Below are 25729 nucleotides of genomic sequence, written 5' to 3' on the forward strand. Positions count from 1 at the left end.
TAGTTCTATTTTTATTGCGTCTACAGTTGGTTCCTCCTCTTTCATAGTAAGATGTGCCTGGAGTAGTACATCTTTTGTATCTGTGGGATTTTCTTCATTCAGAAGCTGCTGGAAGTACTCCTTCCATTTGCCCTTTGATGTCCTGTGGACTGGTGGGCAGGTTCTTACTGGCACTCTTTATGAAGAGTGTCTGTCTTCTTCATCTTTCTGTCTTCACTTTGCAACCTGCTAGAGTTTTTTGTGCCATCTAGGGAGTCACTTCCCAGAAGCTCGTAAAGTGCCTCTGATGTCTTGTTCTTTGCTGTTGTAACTGCTGTCTTAGCCTCTTAGTATTCTTTCTTTGCCTAGTCCATTTTGTCTGTCTGCCATTTTTTATTTCCTGCATTCCTTCTTTCTTTTGATTACTTTCAGGACTTCTGTCTTCCACCATCAGCTTTTCTTATGTACCTTATTTACCTGTCTGTCTTAGCTGCATATCTGTTCTGTAGTCCTCATACATGCTATTTTGAGGTGCTGCGATCCTGTTATATACTCCTGTTGCCCTGTCCATGTGGATTCAGGCAGTCCTCCTATCTCCTTTTGTCTGTCCCAATACATACTTTCAGGTCCGCCATTGTCAATACCAGCTCATGTTGTCCTGCTTTATTTAGTAAGTCCTGCAACTGCTGCCTGAATGTACTCTTTTCCATGCTATCACAACCCTGCTGTGGAACATACAGTGGATATAAAAAGTGTACACACCCCTGTTAAAATGCCAGATTTTTGTGTTCTAAAAAAATGAGACCACAATAAATCATTTCAAAACTTTTCTTACCTTTAATGTGACCTATAACCTGTACAATTCAATGGAAAAACAAAAAAAAATCTTTTAGGGGAAAAATATAAAAAATAAATGTGCAAATAAGCTGGTTGCATAAGTGTGAACACCCTCAGACTAATACTTTGTTGAAGCACCTTTTGATTTAATTACAGCATTCAGTCTTCTTGGGTACACACCTCCCATCAAGTAAAGAGATTCTGATTAACCCCAAATAAAGTTTAGCTGTCCTAGTAGGATTTTCCTGACATTTAGTCAGTTGCCTGCTATAGCAAAAGCTATGGTTCACAGAGAGCTTACAAATCATCAAAGGGATCTCATTGTTGAAAGGTATCGGTCAGGAGAAGGGTACAAAAAAATTTCCCACAGCATTGGCTATACCATGGAACATATAACGGACAGTCATCAAAACGTGGATGAAATATGGGATAACAGTGACATTGCAAAGAACTGGACATCCCTCCAAAATTGATGAAAACTGGTCAGAGAGGCTGCCAAAAGACCTACAGCAACACTGAAGTAGTTGCAGGAATTTCTGGCAAGTACTGGTTGTGTACTACATGTGACAACAATATCCCGCATTTTCCATTTGTCTGGATTGTGGGGTAGGGTTGCAAGCTGGAAGCCTTTTCTTACACAGAAAAACAATCCAGGGCCAGCCAAAATTTGTAAAACCATACATAGTCTCCCAAAAGCAGGTGGGAAAATGTGTTATGGTGATGAGACCAAGGCTGAACTTTTTGGCCACAATTCCAAAAGGTACGTTTGGCGCAAAAACACTTTACATTACCAAAAGAACACCATCCCCATGGTGAAGCATGGTGGTGGCAGTATCATGCGTTGGGGTTACTTTTTTTCAGCTGGAACCAGGGTTTTAGTCAAGGTGGAGGGAATTATGAATATATAGCAACAAAGATGTTCTTTGTGTTTCACTGTTGCAGTCATCACCTGTGGGTTATCCCTGCTGTGGTAGCCCTCGGCTAGCCGAATACCATAGTCAATGTTTTTCTGTGTCGGCCGCTGTCCTTGTTGACTGACATCAGGTCGTCAAGTGCTATAAAGTGAGGCAGCCGATGCCATTACATCAGTCTTTCTTACCGTGGTGCCCGTAGCAAAAGCAGTTTGCAAGTGTGCTGGTTTGAATTACAGCTGAAAACGTCTAAAGCGAAGTACCCCATTGGGGATCCTTTTTTCTTGCACCAACCGATGTCCGAAAAAGTAAACAATTGTCTCGCCTGTGGAAAGCAGATCCCACACTGAGACTTCCATTGATACTGCGTCACTTGTTTAGCCCCAGACCATGACATTCCCCCGTTGCTGGTTCTGTGCCCTCTTTTAACACGAGAACCATGTGTCGTAGAGCTCTTATTATAGACTGGTATTTTCATCTTCCATCTTCACATTCTGAAATGGCTTCCATCAGCCAACATTCCGTAGACATTTTGAAAAAACATAGAGATAAAGATAGAGACAGACCACACAAGGCTAAACCTTCTGACGACTCTACCGCTAAGCAGGTTGTCAGTTCTCTGGAATTCAGTGAGGCACTTTCACAGCCCCTGATATGATATCTACGCACGCCTCTACCGAGACCCTTTCGGAGTCCGGTATGCAGCAGAAATCTCCTTTGTCTTCCGAGCCTTTGGTTGTCTCTGCCTCGGTTGGGTCCGGAGCCATGACTCGGGCACTGGCTTCTGAGGAGGCTTTTCGCACTAGCAAATCTAGACAAAAAATGACATCTTCTCATCCAACTACCATTTCTCTCAGACCGATGGATACTCTTAGGCCTAGAAGCCAGGCCACTCTGAAAAAATCTACCTCTAGCCACCATCTTACTCCTGCTCCACCACCCCAACCCCAAATGCTTAAAATGGCGGATCTTATCTTCCTTATTAGGGGCAGTCAGGCCACAACTTCTAATAGGAAAAGACACCCTTCTCCTGAAATACTGAAAGAACATGATTCTGAGGAATCTGATTATTCAGATTTTGAAGAACAACCACCTCTGACTGCTTATGAGGATTCAGATGCAAAGGAATCCAGTCCTTTTGCCTCCCCACCAAAAGACCTTTCCTTTGAGGGAAACCATTCACACCCTCAGGGAACATTTCCACTGGGAATCCCAGGGCTTCTCTCAGTCTAAGAAAAGACTGAGTTTCTAGACCTGTCCCAACACAGACCCTTGGCCATCCCCCCTATCTTAGAGGTGGTGGATGATGTTTTCCATGAATTCAGCTTAGCCCCTCACGCCCTCCCACCTGCTCCCAGTAAATGTGACAGGTATTACTGAGTACCGGATTCTCACAAATACCTGTACAGACATCCTGCTGCAGAACCGGAGGTCATTACACAGGGACTTAAAGGAGCTAAGGCTAGTTCTGCTAAGAATCCTATTCCTTCTGACAAGGATCACAGGGCTCTGGACAGATGGGGTAAAAAAAAAGTATACACCTCTGCAACTTTATTTATCAGAGCACTCGGCTGTCAGTTTCCTATGTTAAAATATTAACAACACACTTTGGAACTATTAAAGCAAAAGATTTCAACCTTTCCTGACTGTGCCAATTCGAAAGAGTTAGCAGATTTGCTGCACTCTACTTGTCAAGTGGCCAAACACTCATTGTACTGTGGATGTGATGCCCTAGAAGCCTCGATCCGGGCAGCAGTGTCAGGATCTGTCATTAGGAGATGTGTGGCTGAAGGAACAACCTCTCCCTGATCATGTCAGGTATAAATTAATTGATGCACCCTTGGATAAGGACCACTTGTTTGGAAAAGCAGAAGAGGTGATTATAAAGATGGAAGACTAAGCAAAATCTATGCAAACAGTAAAAGATTTCTTTCAGGTACAACCTCCTAGGTTCAGCAGGAATTTTCCCCTCTAAGCACTGGTCCTTTCCTGCACCTAGCAGACAAGGGCAAAGTAAGCCCCACAGAGACAGACCACCCAGGCCCAGGGAGTTCTAAGCCATCCCTCTATGGCAAAAACTCTCAATGACTCCCTCTCCCCTCTCTGCCCTCCTTTCACTCACCAAAAGCTAGGAGGAAGGCTCTCCCTCTGCAAAGAAAATCGACTTTCTGTTACAAAAGACCAATGGGTCTTAAAGATAATTTTTCAGGGATACAAATTCTCTTTCAACGAACTCTCAATTCCAACAGGGTACCCCAGACTTCCCTCCAAATCAGTGGGCAGAGGTATTGAAACAAGTCCAAACACTCATATCCCAAGGGGCAGTAGAACCTGTCCCTTCAGATCAAGGAGGCGCAAAGGCTTTTATTCCAGACTATTCCTTGTTCCCAGAAAAGAGGGCACTTGCTGCCCCATCCTGGATCTATCTATTCTGAACACCTCCCTGGTGGTCCCCAAATTCAAAATGCTAACTTTGCAGCACTTACTGCCTATGCTGACAAAAAATGTCTGGTTAGTGACCCTAGACCTAAAAGATGCCTATCTTCACATCCCCATAAGCGAATTCTGCAGGAAATTCCTGCACTTCAGAGCAGGCTCACAACACTTTCAGTTCTCTGTGCTGCCCTTTCACTAATCTACTGCTCCCAGGGTATTCACCAAATGCTTAGTCCCGGCCATAGCATTTTGCAGACAGAGAAATATACAGATTTATCTTTATCTGGACAACTGCCTCATTTAGGCAGGGTGCAAAGAAAAGCTGCTCCAGGACATCCTCTTTGTCAAAACCTTGCTTAGGGTTCACCATCAATGAGAAGAAATCAAAGCAAATACCCTCCAGGAAGATCATTTTCTTGGGAGCACTGCTGGACACAGCATTCCAAATGGCCCTCCCATCCCCAGAAAAGCAGAGCATCCTGTCTCTCTACTTGAAGTCACCTCACTGCGGGGAAGTTTCTGCAAGCCCTGGGGTACATGGCATCTTGCATTCTCCTAATTCCTCTGGCCAGGCTTCACATGAGAAAACTTCAGTGGTATCTAAAGAACCTTTGGTGTCAGCGCACTCAGCCTTTAGAGACCTCTCTCCCTGTGATCCCCTGTATAAGGGCCCAGTTTCTCTGGTGGGCAGGGGCCTGTGCCAAGAACAAGGGCCTTCTTTTCATCCTCCGCCAACCGAGCAGACCATCGCCACTGATGCCTCAGACATTGCTTGGGGTGCTCACCTAGCAGGCAGGTGCACCCAAGGTCTCTGGGATGCCCAGCACCTTCCCTTACACATCAACCAGAAGGAAATGATGGCAATACAAAAGGCTCCAACATCCTTCAAACCCCATCTCAGGCCAGGGATTCTCCTTATCAAAACAGACAACACCACAGTAATGTGGTACATCAACAAACGGGGAGGGACCTAATCTTACACTCTGTGCAGGCTAGCCATGAATGTCTGGCTGACAGCCTCCTCCTTGGGATTACACCTAATAGCCCAATGCCTACCAGGGATCAACAACACCCTGGCAGACCACTTAAGCATTAACTTTCTGGACCCCCACGAATGACAGCTCCATAGAAAAATCTTTTTGCAAGTCACTCAGGAGTGGGGAACTCTGGAGGAGGATCTCTTTGCTTCACACCTCAACCACCAGCTCAAAAAATTCTGTACCAGGGAGTATCACCCCCTAGCGTGGAAGCTGGATGCCTTGACCTTACCCTGGAACTCCCTCTTTGTGTACGCTTTCCCTCCTCTGCCTCTTATTCCCAAGGTACTGATCCAGAGGAGAGACCAAAGGCCACCCTCATTGCTTCAGATTGGCCTGGACAGCATTGGGACCCCTTACTGCGCAGCCTGACATTACAGCCTCCCAGGTAGCTTCCCCTGATGTCAGTCCTCTTGACTCAGGTGGGGGGATACAGCACCCAGACTTGCAGACTCTCAAACTGTCAGCAAACAGGTCCTAGACATCATCACAGAGGCCAGAAGGCCCAGCACCAGCACCAGAAGAACTTACACAGGGAAATGGAAAAGATTCTGCTCCTGGAGCCAGTCCATAGGGGGCAATTCCTCACAACCTTCCATCCCTCTTTTCCTGGACTACCTAGCGGAGTTAATCAATAGTGGCCGCTCCTTCTCTTCTATAAAAATCCATGCCTCAGCCATTTCAGCTCATTTTGATATAGATCAGCCCTGTTCTCACACCCTTTGATTAAACAATTTCTCAGAGGGGCTTCTAATATCATACCTCCCAGAAGGCCACCCATGCCAGCCTTTGATCTGAGTTATGTTTTGGAAAAACTAACCTTACCACCCTTCGAACCTGCTGCTTCAGTAGAACTGAGATACCTCTCCTGTTAGACTGCTTTCCTAGTAGCGGTCACCTTTGCCAGAAGGGTTTCAGAATTTTAGGCACTGATGGCCACTGAGCCCTTCATCATTTTCCATGCAGACAAGGTCTCCCTGAGGGCTAACCCCTCCTATATGCCCAAGGTGGTATCTAATGTGACTCTCAACCAGGCTATACATCTACCCACCTTCTTTACTAACCCTCAAAACAGGGGGGAAAGAATTCTGCACTCATTAGACGTGCACAGACAGCTCAGATACTACCTGAACCATACTAGACTCTTCAGAAAAACAGACCAACTTCTTGGAAGCTTTGCCCCAGGGGCATAGGGGAAGCCCATTTCCTAGCAAACCATTTCCAAATGGATATCACACTGTATCCATTTCTGCTACAGATTACATGGGAAGTTTATTCATATCCATTCCACTAGGGCAGCCTCCACTTCCACAGCATTCCTCAGAGGAGTTCCCACCAGGGACATCTTGGAAACTGCCACCTGGACTTCTGTCCATACCTTCACAAAGCATTACCACCTACCTCTTTACTCTAAGGCTAGGGCAGGGTTTGCCTCTGCAGATGTTCTTCGTGTTTCACTGTTGCAGTCATTACATTTGGGTTATCTGCTTGCAGTAGTACTCAGTCGGCCTGATTAACAAAGTCTTGGGTCCTGCATCGGTTGCTGTCCCTTCTTCTATGCTGTCAGGTCGTCGGGGGTATAAAAAAATGCAGCTGATGCCATTACATCAGTCTTTCTTGCCGTGCAGTGCCCGAAGCAAAAGCAGTTCGCAAGTGCAGGTTGGCCGACTCCTGAAAATTTCATTTTCGAGTTTCAGAACTGAAGTCTTCAACTAAAGCCAAGTACCCCGCTGGGGAACCTTTTTCTTGCTCCTTACCGATGTCAGTAAAAGTTCATAATTGCATTACTTGTGGAAAGCAAATACCTCACAAAGATTTTCATTCATGCTGTATTCCTTGCCTAGGCCCTGGCCACGACGTACCTTGTTGTTGGTTTTGTGCTTTAATCAGTGGACTATCCGTCATCGGTATAATTTTGCTTCTAAATATTTCGGTTCTCGGTTTAATTATCCAGAAATGTTGTCGGTTAGCCATCCGACTACCAGGATTCCGAAAAAAACACAAAGATAAAGAGAAAGACAGGCCACCGAGGTCCAAAGCTGCCAACTACGCTTCTCCTAAGCCAGTCACCAGTTCACTGGTACTCAGTGAGGCACTTTTGCAGCCCCTGATACCCGCTACTTCTGACTCGCAGGCCTCTATTGAGACCCATTCAGAGTCTCATGCCACGAGATTCTTCAACTGTGGAACCTGCAGATGTCTCTACCTTGGATGGGTCTGGAGCCACTGTGCAGGCACCGGCTTCTGAGGGTGTATTCAGGCCTACGTAATTGCATATTTAACCAACGCCTCCTTCTTCATTTAGGCCAAAATCCCAAACCATGCCTAAGAAACTGATGCCCAGGCCACATGCTCAGGCCTCTATGCCTAAAAAACAAGTGGTAAGAATGGCTGAAGATCTTATAACTCTAATCAGGGGAAGCCAACCTCCCCCTTCTAAGAGACCTAGGACTGAAGTTGTTTATGAATCTTCTGAACAGGATTCTGATTTTTCTGTTTCTTCTGATGATCTGGATTTCCCCTTATCTACTTATGAGGATTCTGATGCAGAGGACTCTATTCCCACTGCTTCACCTCCAGAGGATTTTTCTTTTGGTGAAACCTTACACACTCTAAGGGAGCATTTCCACTGGGAAAGCCAGGATTTTTCTGATACAAAAAAGAGGCTTAGGGATTTCTTACTCCTGGCTCAGCATAAGCCTTTAGCTATACCTCCTGTACTAGACATTGTTGATGCCTTTTCAGAATCTAGTTTGGCCCCTGATTCTTTGCCTCCTGCTCCCAGAAAACCTGACAGATATTACAGGGTTCCTGATTCTCACAAGTTCCTTTTTAAAAATCCTATTGCGGATCCAGAGACTATTTCACAGGAACCCAAGGACAATAAGGCTTCTACTGCTAAAAATCCTACCCCCTCTGATAGAGACTCCAGGGCACTGGATAGATGGGGTAAGAAAGTTTACACTTCTGCAACCTTGGCCATTACGGCTTTAAACTGCCAGTTTCATATGTTAAAGTATCAACAACATTTTATTGGATTGTTTAAACAGAAAATGATGTTAATCTCTGACTGCTGAAAATAAAGAATTACAGGATTTAATGCTGAACAGGATGGAAAACATACTTTGCAATGTGGATTTGATTCCTTAGAGGCCTCTTGCAGGGCTGCTGTTACTGGGTCTGTGCTCAGAATGCATGCTTGGCTTAAGGAGCAAACTTTGCCTGATCATGTTAAAGCTAAATTGTTGGATGCTCCCTTAAATCAGGACCACCTTTTTGACAACAAGGCTGAGGAAGTTCTTAAAAAGATGGAAGATAAAGCTAAATCTATGCAAACTGTTAAAGATTTCTTACAAGTTCAGCCTCCTAGATTTAGTAGGCACTGGCCCTCTAAAAATTGGTCCTTTCCAGCCCCTTCCAGGTCTTCTCAAGCCAAACCCAGACGCAGCAAAAACCCCAGGTTTCAGTCCCAAGGGACACACAACACTAGGCAGTGGAGGGTTTCCACACCCAAACCTGGGAGTCGTAAGACGCCCCCGTATGGAAAACTGTCTCAATGACTTGCTTTTAAAACTTCCAAGCACTTGCCAACTGAATGCTCCGTTGGGCGGAAAAATTGGTCTGCAGGCCAAAAACTGGGAACTCATTATCCAGGACAAATGGGTTTTAAATATAGTGTCCCAAGGATACAGATTTCATTTCCACACGTTACCAACACCATGCAGGTGGCCAGATCTACCCCCAAATCAGTGGGCAGAGGCCCAAAATCAAGTACTCTGTCTTAAACATGGGGGCTATTCAGTTGGTACCAGAAGAGGAAAAGGGACAAGGTTTCTATTTGAGACTTTTCCTGGTACCCAGAAAAGGCAATACATGACATCTTATCCTGGACCTTTCTATTCTAAACACCTTTCTAGTGATTCCAAAATTCACAATGCTGACTCTTCACCAGCTACATCCTATGCTAGGCAAGGATGCATGGTTGGCAACACTAGACTTAAAAGAAGCATACCTCTGCACATCCCTATCAGAGAGTCTTGCAGAAGATACCTACGCTTCAAAGCAGGCTACACGCACTATCAGTTCTCTGCACTGCCCTTTGGCTTATCTACTGCGCCCAGGGTACTCACAAAGTGCCTAGCTCCAGTCATTGCATTTTGCAGGCAAAAAAATATTCAAATATACCCATACCTGGACGATTGTCTAATTCAGACAGAAAGCAAGGACATTCTTTTGAATCATCTGGCCTTTGTTCAAAGGATAGTGACTTGTCGGGGGTTCACCATAAACGAAAAGAAATCCCACCTGGTACCCTGCCAACAAATTATATTCCTGGGAGCAAGCTTGAATACAACTTCCCAGATGGCTTTCCTCATGCCAGAGAAACAGATTCATTTGACAACTTACTTCAGACAAGTGGCCACAAAAACCCAGCTATCTGCAAGACAGATAATGCAAGCCTTGGGGTTCATGGCCTCCTGCATTCTTCTAATTCCATATGCAAGGCTGCATATGAGAAAATTACAGTGCTATCTCAAAAGCCTATGGTGTCAACATTCACAGGATCTAGAAGCAAGGATTCATATCATACCTTGCCTATGCCTAGAGTTCCTTTGGTGGGCAGAGGCCTGCCACCAAAATGGGGGACTACCATTCACATTACCCCCTGCCAGCCAAATCTTAACAGATGCATCAGACAATGCATGGGGGGCTCACCTGGCAGGGAAGTGCATTCAGGGCAAATGGAACCCAAGTTAAATGCACCTGCACATAAATCAAAAGGAAATGTTAGCTGTACAGAATGCTCTGACAGCCTTCAAGGACCACATTCTTCCAGGACAACTGATGGTAAAGATGGAAAATACCACTGTCATGTGGTACATAAGCAAGCAGGGGGGTACACATTCTTACCCCCTCTGCAGACTAGCCATGGCATTGTGGAACACAGCCTTGAGCTACCAAGTGAATCTACAAGCTCAATTCCTGCAAGGAAAATTAAATGCACTGGCAGACGGACTAAGCAGAAACCTCATGGACCCACACGAGTGGAAACTGGAACCAAGGATTTTCAACATGTTGACAAGCAAATGGGGGAGCCCAGATATAGACCTGTTTGCCTCCCCCCAGAACCATCAACTGGACAAATTTTGCACAAGGATTCCCCACAAGCTAGCTTGGAAAGTGGATGCTCTATCCTTCAGCTGGAAAAACCTATCAGTTTATGCCTTTCCTCTTCTGCCTCTGCTCCCCAAGGTGCTACTAAAGATCAAACAGGACAAGCCAAGGACAATTTTAATTGCACCAGACTGGCCTCGCCAACACTGGTACCCACTCTTGTGCACTGTGTCATGTTTGGCTCCATGGCACCTGCCTCAGACTCCTTCCCTGTTGTCTCAGCAGGAGAACCAGATTTTGCACCCTCAGCTGCAAACCCTGAACCTAGCAGCCTGGCTAATTAACTAATCTCTCATTTACCATCCCTCAGTAAATCAGTGATGGATATCATTTTAGAGGCAAGGAGGCCTAGTACTAGAAAATCTTATGCTGCAAAATGGAAAAGATTCTGTGCCTGGAACCAATCTCAAAGAATGAACACAGCAGCGCCCAATTTACCTCAGATTCTACAGTACTTGACTGAGATGCTTCATAAGGGCTTGTCTTTTTCCTCTATCAAAATTCATGCCTCAGCCATTTCAGCTCATTATAGCACAGAGCCTCCCCTCTTCTTTCACCCACTGCTCAAGCAGTTCCTCAGAGGGGCCAAAAATTTAAGGCCACCCGGAGAGCTCCAACTCCAGCCTAGGATCTTAACTTTGTCTTGGAGAAACTCACTCTTCCTCCTTTCGCGCCAGCTGCTACTGCAGATTTAAAATTTCTTTCCTGGAAAACAGCTTTCCTTTTAGCAATCATTTCTACAAGAAGGGTATCTGAATTACAGGCCCTTATGGCAGTGGAACCTTTCATCATCTTTCATGCGGTCAGGGTGTCCCTCAGAACCAATCACTCCTTCATGCCCAAGGTGGTATCCAGTGTGGCTCTTAATCAGTCCATTCATTTGCCTACCTTCTTTCCTAACCCACAGAACAAAGAGGAACAGATACTGCACTCTTTAGATGTGCACAGACAGCTTCGATTCTACTTGGACAGGACTAAACCTCAAAGGAAATCTGAACAACTGCTGGTGGCATTTGCTGCAGGGACAGAGGAGAAAGCTGTTTCAAAACAAACCATTTCAAAATGGATAGGCCACTGCATTCATTTCTGCTATAAGCACCATGGAAAACCTATCCCACAGGGCATCAGACCCCATTCAACCAGGGCCGCATCTACCTCTACAGCCTTTCTCAGGGGCGTCCCTACTAGGGCTATCCCAGAAGCTGCTACCTGGAGTTCTGTACATACTTTCACCAAGCATTATCATTTACCAATTTTCTCTAAATCCAGGGATGGTTTTGCCACTGCAGTCTTGCAGGGCCTTATAACAGGTCCTAATTCTATTTAAATTCCTCCTCTCAACCTTAGCTTTGGGAACCTACCCAAATGTAATGACTGCAACAGTGAAACACGAAGAACATAGTACAGTTGTGTACACTTACCATAAATGTAGATGTTGGAGTGTATTCACTGTTGCAGTCTTGGTTACCCTCCCTCCAGCCCCCTTTCTTCTTTTGGCTGTACTTCTACTCTCACTTACTATGCTCCAAAAGCTTTTTGGTGTATTTGCTTTTTTGTTGGAGGTATATCCTTGTATTTATAGATTTAATTGCTTCCCATTGGGGGGGCACCTGACATCTGGGGCAAGAAAAACTGATGTAATGGCGTCGGCTGCATGTTTTATACCCCTGACGACCTGACGTCATGGAAGAAGGGACAGCAACCGACACAGGACCCAAGACTTTGTTAATCAGGCCGACTGAGGGCTACAGCAAGCAGATAACCCAAATGTAATGATTGCAACAGTGAATACACTTTAACATCTACACTTATGGTAAGTGTACACAACTGTACTTTCTGCAGGGCTTGCTGGCCCATGCCTAGGTCTCTTACTAATCCTACCACCCTTCTCCTCAGCTTTGGGAATCCTCCCACAGGTGATGACTGCAACTGTGAAACACGAAGAATGTAGTACAGTTGTGTACACTTACCATAAATGTAGATGTTCGAGTGTGTTCACTGTGGAAGCCCTGGTTTCCCTCCCTCCTTCCCCCTTATATCCTCTTTCCTTAGTGAGACATAAGTTTCTTAGGGTGGCTTTTAGCCACCAGGATCACTTTACCATATTGCCTTGGGCTTCTGACTGGTTGGGGCAAGAAAAACTGATGTAATGGTATCGGCTGCCTTGCTTTCTAGCACTGATGACCTGACATCAGTCAACAAGCGACAGCGGCTGACACAAAAACATTGACTCTAGTATTTGGGCCGGTCGAGGGCTACCACAGCAGGGATAACCCAACCCACAGGTGATGACTGCAACAGTGAATACACTCAAACTTCTACATTTATGTATGGCCCAAAAGCTTCAGGCATCTGCTAGAAAGCTGAAGATGAAGAGGAATTTCACTTTTCAACAGGACAATGACCCCAAGCATACATCCAAATCAACAAAAGAATGGGTTCACCAGAAGAAAATTAAAGTTTTGGAATGGCCCAGGCAGGGTCCAGACCTAAATCCAATAGAAAATCTCTGGGGTGACCTGAAGAGGGCTGTGCACAAGAGATGCCCTTGTAATTTGACAGATTTGGAGCGGTTTTGCAAGGAAGAGTGGGCAAATATTGCCAAGTCAAGATGTGCCATGCTCCTACCCAAGAAGACTGTTGCTGTAATTAAATCAAACGGTGCTTCAACAAAGTATTAGTTTAAGGGTGTGCACACTTATGCAACCAGCTTATTGTATGTTTTTTTATTTTTTATATTTTTCCCCCTAACAGATTTGTTTGCTTTTCATTTGAATTGTGCAGCTTATAGATCACATTAAAGGTTGAAAAAGTTTTGAAATGATTTATTGTGGTCTCATTTTTTATATCACAAAAAAACAGGCATTTTAACAGGGGTGTGTACACTTTTTATATCCACTGTAGACTGAGATTATGAATAGTGCCCTGTCTTTACACTGGTGTCTGGTTGACATGAGTTTGTCCCTAATTCTGTCTGTATCCCTTACTGTCTTCTGAAGCCTTTCCCTCAGAATAGTTTTCTATACCTCTTCTGGCTGTCTTCTTCCTGAGTCGTAGAAAGAGGATACCAATACAAGTGGCTTCTCTGTACTTCACTTCCTTCTTTTCTCCTGGCTGCAGAGGATGTCTAGCCCCCCTACTTACCATCATGTCATCCACTTCCAAGCATGTCCTTTCATTCAACCTATATTGAGAATGGCAGTCCTTAGTTCATGTTTGACAGATTGGTTGATTTTGCATTCAGTTTTTGCTCAATAGAGCTATCCCAGGTATCCCAAGCTGGGCAACTTGACATTTGATGGCCAGCAGCTAATTGACACAGGGGTGTTGGGTTTTATGGCAGGCACATATTGGTCGGTAAGGGCCCACAGACCCCTCTCACCATTAACATGGATCACTCCCGTAAGTCAGAGTAGGCCAGTTCCTTAACCTACTTGTCACCAGCATATACCCATGTCCATTTTTGGTGCCATTAGTCAGTGCAACCAACTCGCCTAGAGACAGTGTTTTAACCGTTGAATGGCTATTCCTGACCCTGTGTGGAGTCTGTGATCTGTGTTTTTGGAGATACTGCAGATCATAGTTGATGCCCAAAACAATTGGTCTAAACAACTCTTCTCTTAATAGGCTTTATCTAGAGTCTCTGTTGCTACTGCCCAAACCCCATTATTGGGTAAGTTTGAGGTGGAAATACCCAGCATGTTTTTGGAAGGTGGGAGGAATCGCACACAGAGAGACACATGGAGAGCATGCTTACTCCACACAGGCATTAGCTGGAGATCAGGATTGAACTTTGTACCTTGTGCATCTGAGGTGAAGATATTAACTGCTATGCCAGCTGTGTCAGTTTAATCCTCTTGTACTCTTTAGTATGTGCATATGAGTTAAGACAGAGGAGTTTCCAAAGACAACTTTATAGCAAGGGTAAGCAATTCAAGGGCCATTAAGTACAAAAGAACAACAGGGTTAATTGAGAGGGCACTCACTGTTTTGGATCTGTGGAATACAGTGGAAGGGTAAAGGTATTTTAAGTAGCTTAAAGGGAGTGACCTCACAAAATTATGCTTTTGTACTTAACTGATGGCATTAGTGAAAGAGGAGAAAGGGGGCAGTTCTGTAGTCAATTTAACATAAGGAGTGGGTGACAAGAGAAGCCATAGGTTTAAGCACACAACAAGAACAGGCGAGAGTGTAGGAAAATTCTTCAGCTTCAGTTAGTTAAAGAAAAAAAAAATAATGCTGTTATATTTAAAATACTTAAACAGTTCAAGCAACAGAAATAATAAAAGAAAATCAAGTTCAATATAATTTTACTTAGAAAAAAATACTAAAACCAACCACTAACAGCCAAACTGTGTTCAAAATAATGAAGAGTAAATAGCATATAAAACACAGTGCAGCAACCAGGGCAAATGGCATAAAAACAAAGGGGCTCCATATAAAACTCTATTTAATAAAACCGAATTATAAAAGGATAAGCGTTTTCACATTTCTTGCTTCATCAGATCCTAACAGACAAAAAACACAACAATCACAAAATTCAAACAGTTAATGATGCAGTGGTCTAGATTTCAAGGCAGGTTTTAAAGGTATAGTATAGTTTAAACCAGGTAACCTATGAGCCTGGAGTGTTGCTATCCTTTGCATTTCTAATAACTCTGTTTTGTTGACGATATCTCCCCCCCCCCCCCCCCAGCAGACTCACCAACAATGCCAATAACAGCAAACTTAAAAGAATGACCTACATTGTCTCTAATGTGTTTATACAAAGCATTCAAGTAGCTCACTCTTCTAATATCACCCAGGTGCTGCAACACTCTGTCTTTCAATCTCTGGTTAGGATTACCTACATAGAATGAAATACAGTCTGTGCAGTTTGCCAGTTAAACTAAGTTAACTGACTTACAGTCAGCATGCACCTTAAAGTTATGTAGCCTAGACGTAGATGGGTGAACAAAAGTATTACTGCATGACATAAAATCACATGCCTTGCACGATCTGCAGGGAAAAGTACCAAATTTAGTTGAAATCTTATTAGATCTCCTAAAAGGTCTATAACAGAGCTCCCTTTTTAATGTCAGATTGTTCCTAAAAATAAGGCTAGGGACCTCACCAACTATCCTCCGAATGGTGTCTTCTGAACGTAGAATCGACCAATTACGTTTAACAACTTCGCAGATAGAGTTAATATTACTGCTGTATTTCAGAGAAAAACCACATCCAGGTCTATTGTTGACATTATTACGGGGGTACGCCGATCTCCTATATAGGAAAGGTCTACCTGCAGTTTGTTTAAGATCATGGACCTCTTATAGTTTGAGAGCTACATCAGCTTCATGATATCCCCTACCTGTCAACTCATCTGCTAAATGTCTCGTAGTCTGTAGGAAGTCACTGTCACATGTATGCAATCTGGACATACGTAGGAACTGTCACTTCATGATGTTACCAAATATCCCAGTAGGATGCATACTACTCCTAGCCAACAGGCTATTTTTCCTACATTCCTTTCTGTGTATTAGTGAGTCGATACTGCCATCAGAATTGATGACTGTAGTTGTATATAAAAATCAATTCTCTCCCTGGACCATTGCATAGTAAACTGAAACTATTATGTTCCAAATAATCAACAAAATCAGACAGAGTTCATACCCTCCCATAAAATAAAAATATTGTCAACAAAATGCCTATAGTAAATAAGATTTTGCCTATATGCATGATCAGAAAAAACAGCCTGCAATTCCCATTCGGCTAAAACCAGACTGGCATAAATATTAGCGCAGGGTGTTCCCATGGCAACACCCTGCAGCTGCAAATAGAAAATGCCATTCAAAAACAAAAACATTACATTTCAAAATCAACTCTATCGAAGTACAAATCAGTTCAATGCTCTGATGTGATAAGGCCCTAAAGCTATTAAGAATATTCCTAATACACTCAACACCATAGGTATTAGATATAACAGTGAATAACGTGCTAATTAATGTCTAAGGTCACCAAAATAAAATTCCTTTCCTGAAAGTTCAAACAGCAGGCACTTTCACCAAAAGTCTGTAGAAGTTCCTCCGTGTCCTTCAGTACTGCTGGTGCTCGTGCCAAAAAAAGGTTTAAGTTCCTGTTCAACTAATATTGATAAGGGCTCTGTCACCCAGCCCTTATAAGCCACAATCGGCCTTAAAGTTGGTCTCTTCCTCCTTTTATATATTTTTGGAAGACCATTAAAAGAGGGAATAACAGGATGTTGTACAAGCATAAAATCATATTGTTCCTTGAACAAATCATATAAACGTAGTTCCTGTACAAAACGGTTCACCTCATATTTGGCCACAGGTAAATATGTATCACTATCATTCAGTAGTTCCAACATACTTTCAACATACACTTGTGTCCATCACAATTGCATCGCCCTTGTCAGCAGGGCATATGCAGATGTCCATGTTGGCTTTAAGTTGTTCAAGTGCTATGAACTCCTCTTTAGTTAAATTATAAAAAGTTTTATGACTAGGATTGGTTAGAATGTTATATAAATCACTCTCACAAACAGACAAACGCTTCGACCGCAGCTGGCAGCTGTGGATTGAATACATTTTCAGTTTTACTTCCCTGATGTAGAAATGTGTAGAAAAATTGTCAGTTTAGGTTTAAATTGTCTGCAAACCAGTGCACTGAGGTGCATCTTTATGGTAGTACAGCCACATAGGCATTCTGGGCCATGCTTATAAGTATTTCTCAAGACAAAAAAAAAAGAAACAACTTGCAAAGAACTCAGGCACTTAGAAAACAGCAATGATTAGCCTTCAGTCTCAAGACTAACTACTACAGTTTCCAAGATAGACCCCAGAACCTGGCTAAAACATGCTAATTTAATTAATGAAAAATATTGCAGTTTAAATACTTTAGAAACAGTTCCAGCAAAAGATTAGCTAAAAAATCATTGCAATATATTTTTTTTATTTCCCAGGTGTAGAAATTCTTCAGCCACATTTAAAGAAAAATAATGCAGTTCCAGCAACAGAAATGACACAGTAAAATCAAATGCAATGAAGATTTTCTCTCCCTGTTGTAGAGATGCTCAGAAAAATCATTGTTTAAAATATCTTCAAATCAGCCCACTGTGTTGCAGCTTCAGAGTACCCTACCTGGAAAGGTCAGCATTGGCAACCTGGTCCATGTTATAAGAAAGAACAAAACTAATCAGCAGTCAGCTCTGGAAGGAGCTGAAACCAAATGAAAAAAAAAAAAGAGAGAGAGAATCAACCAGTAAACAACTCTGGCAAAGTACTTGTCAGAGAAGGCTATCTGCTGCCATTTTCTAAGACTTGACTACAGTTTCTAGAGTTTCCAAGATGGCCACCAACACCTGTTTTAGTTAAAGGAAAAAAATGCAATTACAGTTTAACTGCTTCATAAACAGTTCCAGGAAGAGAAGTAGCCAATCAAAATGACTGCAGTATAGTTTTTATTTCCCCGATATTGCCATTCTTCAGCAACAGTAATTTGAAGAAAAAAAAATGCACCCACTGTTTAAATGCTTTAAAAACAGTTCCAGTAACAGAAATAGAAAACTGAATCAAGTGCAGTATAGTGGCATTAAAGGTACCAACCAAAACCTCGGAGCTGTGTAGGCACAAATTCCACCATACACCATGGATGAATTAAAAAAGTAGATTTATTCACCATAAAACAGCAACAAGATTCAGCAAACAAACTTGGACTAAGCGCTTTCACCAGTTAAACCGGCTTCTTCAGAGTCCTGGTTTGAATCATGAATTATTCCAAATTATATACCAGTCCTACTAGCTTCAATTTTTCAATAAATCAATTTTTCAATTATCCCATTTTTAATAATTGCTACCAAAATTCTTAAGGCTGTATAGATGTTGAATGCAACCAAAACACTATGAATGGCGTCGACACTACATTGTTAATAAATATAATAATAATAAAAAATAAAATGTATATATGTGTATTCTATAAATTAACCTTGTCAAATTAATCAAAATAATAATAAAAATTGCCAATATATATATATTACAATGTAAAAATGCAATATGAAAAATAAAAATATTAGATATTATATTAATATTAGTACTATGAAACAATTCCAATCAATTGTAAATACTATCAAATTAGAAAAAAATTTAATAATTAATTTATAGAATACACATATATACATTTTATTTTTTATTATTATTATATTTATTAACAATGTAGTGTCGACGCCATTCATAGTGTTTTGGTTGCATTCAACATCTATACAGCCTTAAGAATTTTGGTAGCAATTATTAAAAATGGGATAATTGAAAGATTGATTTATTGAAAAATTGAAGCTAGTAGGACTGGTATATAATTTGGAATAATTCATGATTCAAACCAGGACTCTGAAGAAGCCGGTTTAACTGGTGAAAGCGCTTAGTCCAAGTTTGTTTGCTGAATCTTGTTGCTGTTTTATGGTGAATAAATCTACTTTTTTAATTCATCCATGGTGTATGGTGGAATTTGTGCCTACACAGCTCCGAGGTTTTGGTTGGTACCTTTATTGCCATTTATTTGAACGCTGTGGTCGACATCCATTGTTTTTCTTTGTGGATTCCTGTATTGGGACCAAATTTCTCTTTTTTTGACAAGTGCAGTATAGTGTTTCCTTCCCTGGTGTAGAGATTATTAGAAAACTCATCAATTTAATGTTAAAATGTCTCCAGACTCTTTCATCTTGCCCTTCTGTGTGCTCTCTTGCTTGCCGCTCCCCCTTTCTTATGCACCCATTTCCATCCCATTTGTAATATTAACGTAGTAGGAACATTGCTGTGTAGCCCTCTCAGCTGTGCTCATAGTGCCACATCGTCATTGGTGTACATACAAACAGCATTATCACAGGCACATTGCATGCATGCTACTTGGGCCCATGTGACCCTCAGCTGCACTTTACAGGTCTTTGCATGACATACTGTATTTTCACCAAAACCTAATACTTTTCTGTCCCAGTTACACCTACTGCATACTTAATTACTGTCAGGTTGCATTGAGCTACTTTGCATTATTTTTCTTATAAGACAATGTAACTTATTTTTTTGAATCTTGGTGTGTAAGTATATGTTTTTCGATACTTCATAAAACATGTGAACCTATAGTTCTGCCAAACCCTGCTCTATATGTCCACTTATGCTCTTGTTTTTAGTAAGTCAGTATAGTTAAAATATTGATACAGTACTACTGTTCTGTTGTTTGTAATTGTCTGACGTTGTGAAATGTTGTTGAGTATCCAAGCTATGTTCTCGTAACCCAATCTATATTTTGTCTGTGATGTTAGTAATGATTAGAGACACGTCTGAGCCAAAGTTTTATCTTTGAAAGTTAGTAGCCAAGTTAAGCCAACCATAAGGGCAGAATTGTTTCAACATCTTTTCAGTGTCAGAGTTTTCATTTTTAAATTGGATCTCCCTAACACTTAAGGCTATGTACATTTCTAGTAAAGTGTTACTAGGTAACTTACCCAGAAAGTCCATTGACATCACTGCATCCTTTTGGAAGTATATGGGGACCGTTTGCAAGGCCCTTTGACCTTTATAGCAGTACAGGATTTACCAGGTGTAATTACTTCTGTTCTCTACCATTCTGTTAACACTCATGTACATTTTGTAACAGCTGCACGGTAGAGGAAGCTGTATGAATATGTCCTATAGTTTCTTGAAAGAAATGGACATTCTCGTGACCTACTTGATTTTATTTTATTTTACATTTGTTAACCGGGCTAGTCCAACTGGATACATGTCCATTTTCAGTGGAGGCCCGGGGAGAAAAGCTCCTCTACAATGCTACTGTAGTAAGACTAAACAAAAAACTTTATCAGAATATATCAGCATATACAAATAATATCTAATAACATATACTTTAAACCTTCTGTTAGAATTAAAAGCATTTGAGTACAATATGAGGTAAAGTACCTAGTCTCTCTATTACTTAGAAAAGAGTACAGTATGAAAGTACAAGTAAAGTACCTAGTTAGTCTAATACATCTTTATAAGAAGATGAAAAGTAGAGATTTAGTTCCTTTATTAGAAGTGACGTAATAGAAACAGCTTTGTAGAGAGTTAGATATACAAGATAAGAGAGGGTGGAAAAAAAGTCTCATAGCAGGGAGATATAAAAGGTTAGTCTGGGTTATTGCAAGAGCAAAGCCAATGATTGGAAAAGAAGAGTTTAAGTTTAGTTTTAAATAGTGGGATTGATGTTTGAGTAGTGAGGTCTTGAGGTAGTTGATTCCATAGTTTCCCAACTGAGTTTGAAAATGTGGAGTCACCTGCTGAGTTCTTAGAAAGAGAAGTATGAATCAGTATTTTGTTAGAGGAGCGCAGGTTCTTCAGATTGCTATAGGGTTTTATGAGGGTGGAGAGCATTGGGGTATTGTCTGGGTGGTAGAGAGCTTTATGGGCGATTGTAAGTTGATTAAAATGTATTAGGTTGGGTAATTCTAGCCACCCTAGTTTTTTAAGATTAGAACAATGGTGAGTCCTGTATGGAGATGCTGTAGCAAATCTGGCAATATTGTTATAAGACGTAGTTAGTTTGTTAAGATTATATTTAGAAAGATTTGTATAGATTGGGGAGGCATATAAAAGGGAAGAGATTAAGTGGGTTCTAGCTATAGTAGTTCTGGCTTCAGGAGTAAGGAAAGATTTAATTCTATACAGAGAGCCTAGTTTTCTGTTTGTTGATTTTATTGTAGAGTCAATGTGTGTGTCAAATTTGAGTTGGTTGTCAGTTGTAATGCCTAGTAGTTTGGTGTTATTGTCTGGGGAGATAAGGATGCCATTGTTGGCTGTGAGTGAGAAATTAATGGAGGGAGATGAATGTGTACCGTAGGTTTCTAGGCCCTTAGTAGGCTATTAATCTGTGAGGATGTTAAGAAGCCTAGCTTTACATTCCCATAGTAGTTTTTAACACTTATATTTTGTGCATGAATAACACAGAGTGAAGTGAAACAAGCATATGTTGGGAAATTTACTTGTTGCCTCTATCCATGCAAGGACACGAGTGCTAAACCCAGGGAGAATGTGTGATTTCCCATCCATTCATCCAAATGATGAATGATAGCAGTGGACAGGTATGGCCTTTAAAAGCATTATAAACTGAGTGAGGATATGCAGGTCAGATAAAATGAGCCATTATGCGGAGTGGAACTATATTCCATTGAAGAGAGAGACTCTGTAATGCATACGTGTCCCTACAACATATTCTGTTCATGTTGCAGAATTGATTGAAATCCTTTGAGCGGCTGTAACTTGTCTTAACTAAGTCACTGAACTTGGGAATGTGTAATATGTCTGGCAAGATAGTGTCTGTTGAGGCACTATATATGAGGCAGAGATTATCTCTTAGTAGCCTGTACGATACCGAGAAGGGGATCAAGGCTTTGAGACAGTCTGCATAGTTTTTGCGATTTAGGGCCTTGATTTTTCTTTAATTTCTTTCTTTTTTTTTTGTGAGGAAAGTGTTCTTGCCACTCCAGTTCTGACAAGCTTTTGGACAGATTACAGGTATTATTACTCTCTCTTGCTGTTTTTAAAGAAGGTAATAAGCAATTTTAATATTTTGGCTTGTCTTCCTCCAAGTCCCAGTAAACAAAATGTTGAGTATGTCTTACAAGTCCACAAAGGTAGTTTCATCATTCTCTGAGTACTGACTGCAGCCAAATCTGAGTTCTATGTAACCAATTTGTCTTTAGATGTTTTTGCAGCACAGTCATTGCCGTTTCACGTATCAGAGACCATCTTCACATTTCACTTCCATCACATGACCTCTTTGTTTAACAGAATTAGTGGCTAATTTGTTTTTGTCTCCCACCCTTCTGCTTCAAGCTCTTTTGAGACATTTTTGTCTTTCATATTATCTTGCGAATGGGAATACAGATTTTTAAGTTGGTTGGTCCCTGTTTTTGTTTCACAGTAGTAGACCTTAAGAATACTATAGAAAGCTCTGCCTGTACTTTTCCAGACTGCTTTCTAAAACTTAACATAGCCACTGACCGTTATGTACTACAAATGTATTTACCGTTTTAATGTTTGTTTCTGTTTCAAGAAAGTTATGATAGTAGCTTGATTAACAGTGCTAAAATGTTGAGCTTGAGTGCATGCATGTGTGTGTTTACATGTATATATATTTACTATATATATATATATATATATATATATATATATATATATAGTAGCATTGGTGGTATAGTGGTGAGCACAGCTGCCTTCCAAGTAGTTGACCTGGGTTCGATTCCGAGTCAGTGCAAGAAGTCTATGCATTTAAGCACTCGTCTGGATCCTGCTGTAAAAACACTCAGCTTATTTTGGACGATGCATTGGTGCAGCGGTAGTGTCGCCTCACAGCAAGAGGTTCTCCGGTTTGATTCTCGGCTGGAGTGCCTTCTGTGTGGAGTCTGCATGTCCTCCCTCCGTTCGTGTGGGTTTTCTCTGGGTACTCCAGTTTCCTAAAACTCAAACACACTGTTGTACGCTGAAGCTTCCTGTTTTTTAATGCCTTAAGCCGTTCTTTGTGTTTTAGAGCCTCTTCTTGTCCTGTTTTTTAATGCCTTAGGAGGCTCTAAAACGCAAAGAACGGCGTACAACAGTGTGTTTCAGTTTTTGGACTATATTGGAGCTTACACCAGGAATCTATTGGACTTATTACTCCAGTTTCCTCCCACATTACAAAGACATGTCTGGAACGTTTCCCCCTGGGCCTCCACTATAAATTGGCTTCATTCCAAGTTGGACTTTCCCGGTAAACAAATGTTAAATAAATTTATATATATATATATATATATATATATATATATATATATATACACATACATACATACATATATATATACATATATATATATATATATATATATATATATATATATATATATATATATATATATATATATACATATATATATATATATATACATATATATATATATATACATATATATATATATATATATGTATATATATATATATATATATATATATATATATATACATATATATATATATATATATATACATATATATACATATACATACATATATATATATACATATATATACATATACATACATATATATATATACATATATATATATATATATATATATATATATATATATATATATATATATATATATATATATATATATATATATATATATATACATATACATATATATATATATATATATATATGCACACACACACAGTATATATTTATATTTGTGTATGCTTGTGGATGTGGGGGTGTTCTACTGTAAACTGGCGTTCCACCTGGGTCTGATTACGTCACATCTGTTGCTTGATTGGATAGTACTCTCTGTCCTCTTGTGACCATGAGTTGGTGAGTTGGATGAAAGTGATTTAAAAGATGGACAGATGGACTTCCTTCTGTAATAACATGCAGGTCAGTTCGGACTGTATACAGAAGTTTTCTTAGTACGTATGCACCTTCTCTCTGTCGAGTTTGGGTCGACTACACAGCTGTTTCAACCACTGAGTTTTCCACACTTTATTTACTATGTTTATCATAGTCGTCATTAACTGTGCTCATATTTACAGTCTTTATTCTGTAAATGCTGCAGCTTAGCAAAATATGTGCACAAAGTAATGCATTCTTCTGAACTATTCATTGGAGCAAGTGGCTTGTTTGTGAGAGACTTGGCTACCATACATGCCTTTTAAGCATGAAAGTGCCACTAGCTCAGATTGTATAATTGTGCTCTACCTCGGGTTTTTTTCCCCCCTGCAAAACTTGCTGCTCCTAGGGTGCTGTACTTCCCATATACAGCAGTTTTCCTTTTGGGCTGTCTTCTTAAAAAAATTTTCTCAAATTTCTCATTCTCTCTGTCTGCTGTTCTTAAATTCTTTTGTTTGGCACCCCAGGTGCTCCTGCCAAAGCTGTATTTTATTATGGCTAGCTACACAGTATTTCTCAGTTGCATTCACAAATTAGCAGTGATCTTTGATCTATATTTAATTTCCATTCTTGTTTCTGCCCTTTCTTCTCTCCAACTGCAGCACATTGCAGACACACTATCCTCCTAACAAAATGTCATCTTCCACCTGTAAATCAGTTTGAGAAAAATGTAAATGTTTGTGCCTGTCCGGCATTTTGCAAGCATGTCTCCATCATATTGCAAGTAGCTGTCTGAAATGCTTGGCACTGTGCCTGTGATGTGGAACTTTTGTAGAGAAATGTATAAACTTAAATACTGTAATCTGAAAAAAGTCGTAACTAAGATATGTTTTGGTATATGCCTTTGTTGATGATGTCATTTCAGAATTCGTCTTGCCAGTGTTTTGAGCAAGAATCCATCACTTTTAACATCCTCCAGTCACCTTTTAGTTTGTTGTTGCTGGTGCGAAATTTGAAGCATCTGGAATTAACTGGATCATTTTACTTGCTTAGCATTGAATTGTGTACATTTATATCTGATATGTTTGCATACTTCACACCAGAAATACTTTTTTACTGTAACAATAAAAATGACCAGTTGATTATATCAGTAGTAGAATTATTTGTTTCTTTTCTCCTGAAGCTGTTCAGAAAAACAGTAGGTTCAACTTTAGACACTGTAACAAAAGGAAAAATGAAAATTGGAATAACTCGTCTTCCAGTTCAGAAGAAGTAAATGTTTTCCCTGATGACAGGAAGAGAAGGCATTTAAGTACTCCAGAGCAGTCTGACAACTGCATTATTGAAGAGGTAAAACGCTCGCCAGTAAGTCTCTCTCTTTATTTTATTATTTTTTTAGGGGTTATGTTATTTGTTGTCAGTCAGCATATCTGGTGTGCTTTATGTGGTGGTTTAAGGTTCTTCCCTCCTGCATGAATGGTCTCAGACTTCTTAATGGATGGTCATTCTTGGGTCGTCTTATGCTGTTCACTTTTTCAGTCAAAAATCCCAGAAGGAGACAGAATGCAGTTTGTTGTCCTGTGGGTTATCTGCAGCAAAAGGGCAATGGATTTGTCTGGGATGCTGTCAGTCTTTCTACAGCTGTCAATTTTCCATTATTTATAATAAGGGTAGGATATATAGTGTTATAATATCTATGATGTTCATCATGCATACAGCTGCAGACATCACAGATGGGTTCTCCTGCCGTCAGGCGGGTCCTCGGTCGGCCAAATTCCAAAGTCTTGGTCCGGCGTCGGTTGTTGTCGCTTTATTTCCTGACGTCAGTGCGACAAGGGTATATAAGACACAGCCGACGCCATTTTCTCCAGTATTTTTTGCCGCGCGGTGCCCGAAGCAGAAGCAGTTCGCAAGTGCCGGTCGGCCAGCTCCTGAAATTATGAAAATTTGGAAACCGAAGTCTTCTT

At 40.9% G+C, this 25729-nt stretch overlaps 1 protein-coding gene and 1 non-coding gene across 4 annotated transcripts in view; both read left to right on the forward strand.

Annotated features, from left to right (window-relative positions):
• Positions 1-25729, forward strand: part of SENP7 (SUMO specific peptidase 7) — a 2310641-nt gene that overhangs the window by 693021 nt on the left and 1591891 nt on the right. For 2 of the 3 annotated variants that reach the window (XM_044071599.1, XM_044071598.1), the window contains exon 8: positions 24946-25127. In XM_044071599.1, coding sequence (XP_043927534.1) covers positions 24946-25127 — 182 coding nt within the window. The remainder of the gene's footprint in view (positions 1-24945; positions 25128-25729) is intronic. The other variant, XM_044071600.1, reaches the window with a different exon arrangement.
• Positions 22583-22654, forward strand: TRNAG-UCC. The gene has a single exon. It is a non-coding gene; the product is annotated as a tRNA-Gly (tRNA).

Source organism: Protopterus annectens, chromosome 5.part0, assembly GCF_019279795.1.
Source record: "Protopterus annectens isolate FY-2018-M chromosome 5.part0, PAN1.0, whole genome shotgun sequence".
Classification (NCBI taxonomy): domain Eukaryota; kingdom Metazoa; phylum Chordata; order Ceratodontiformes; family Protopteridae; genus Protopterus; species Protopterus annectens.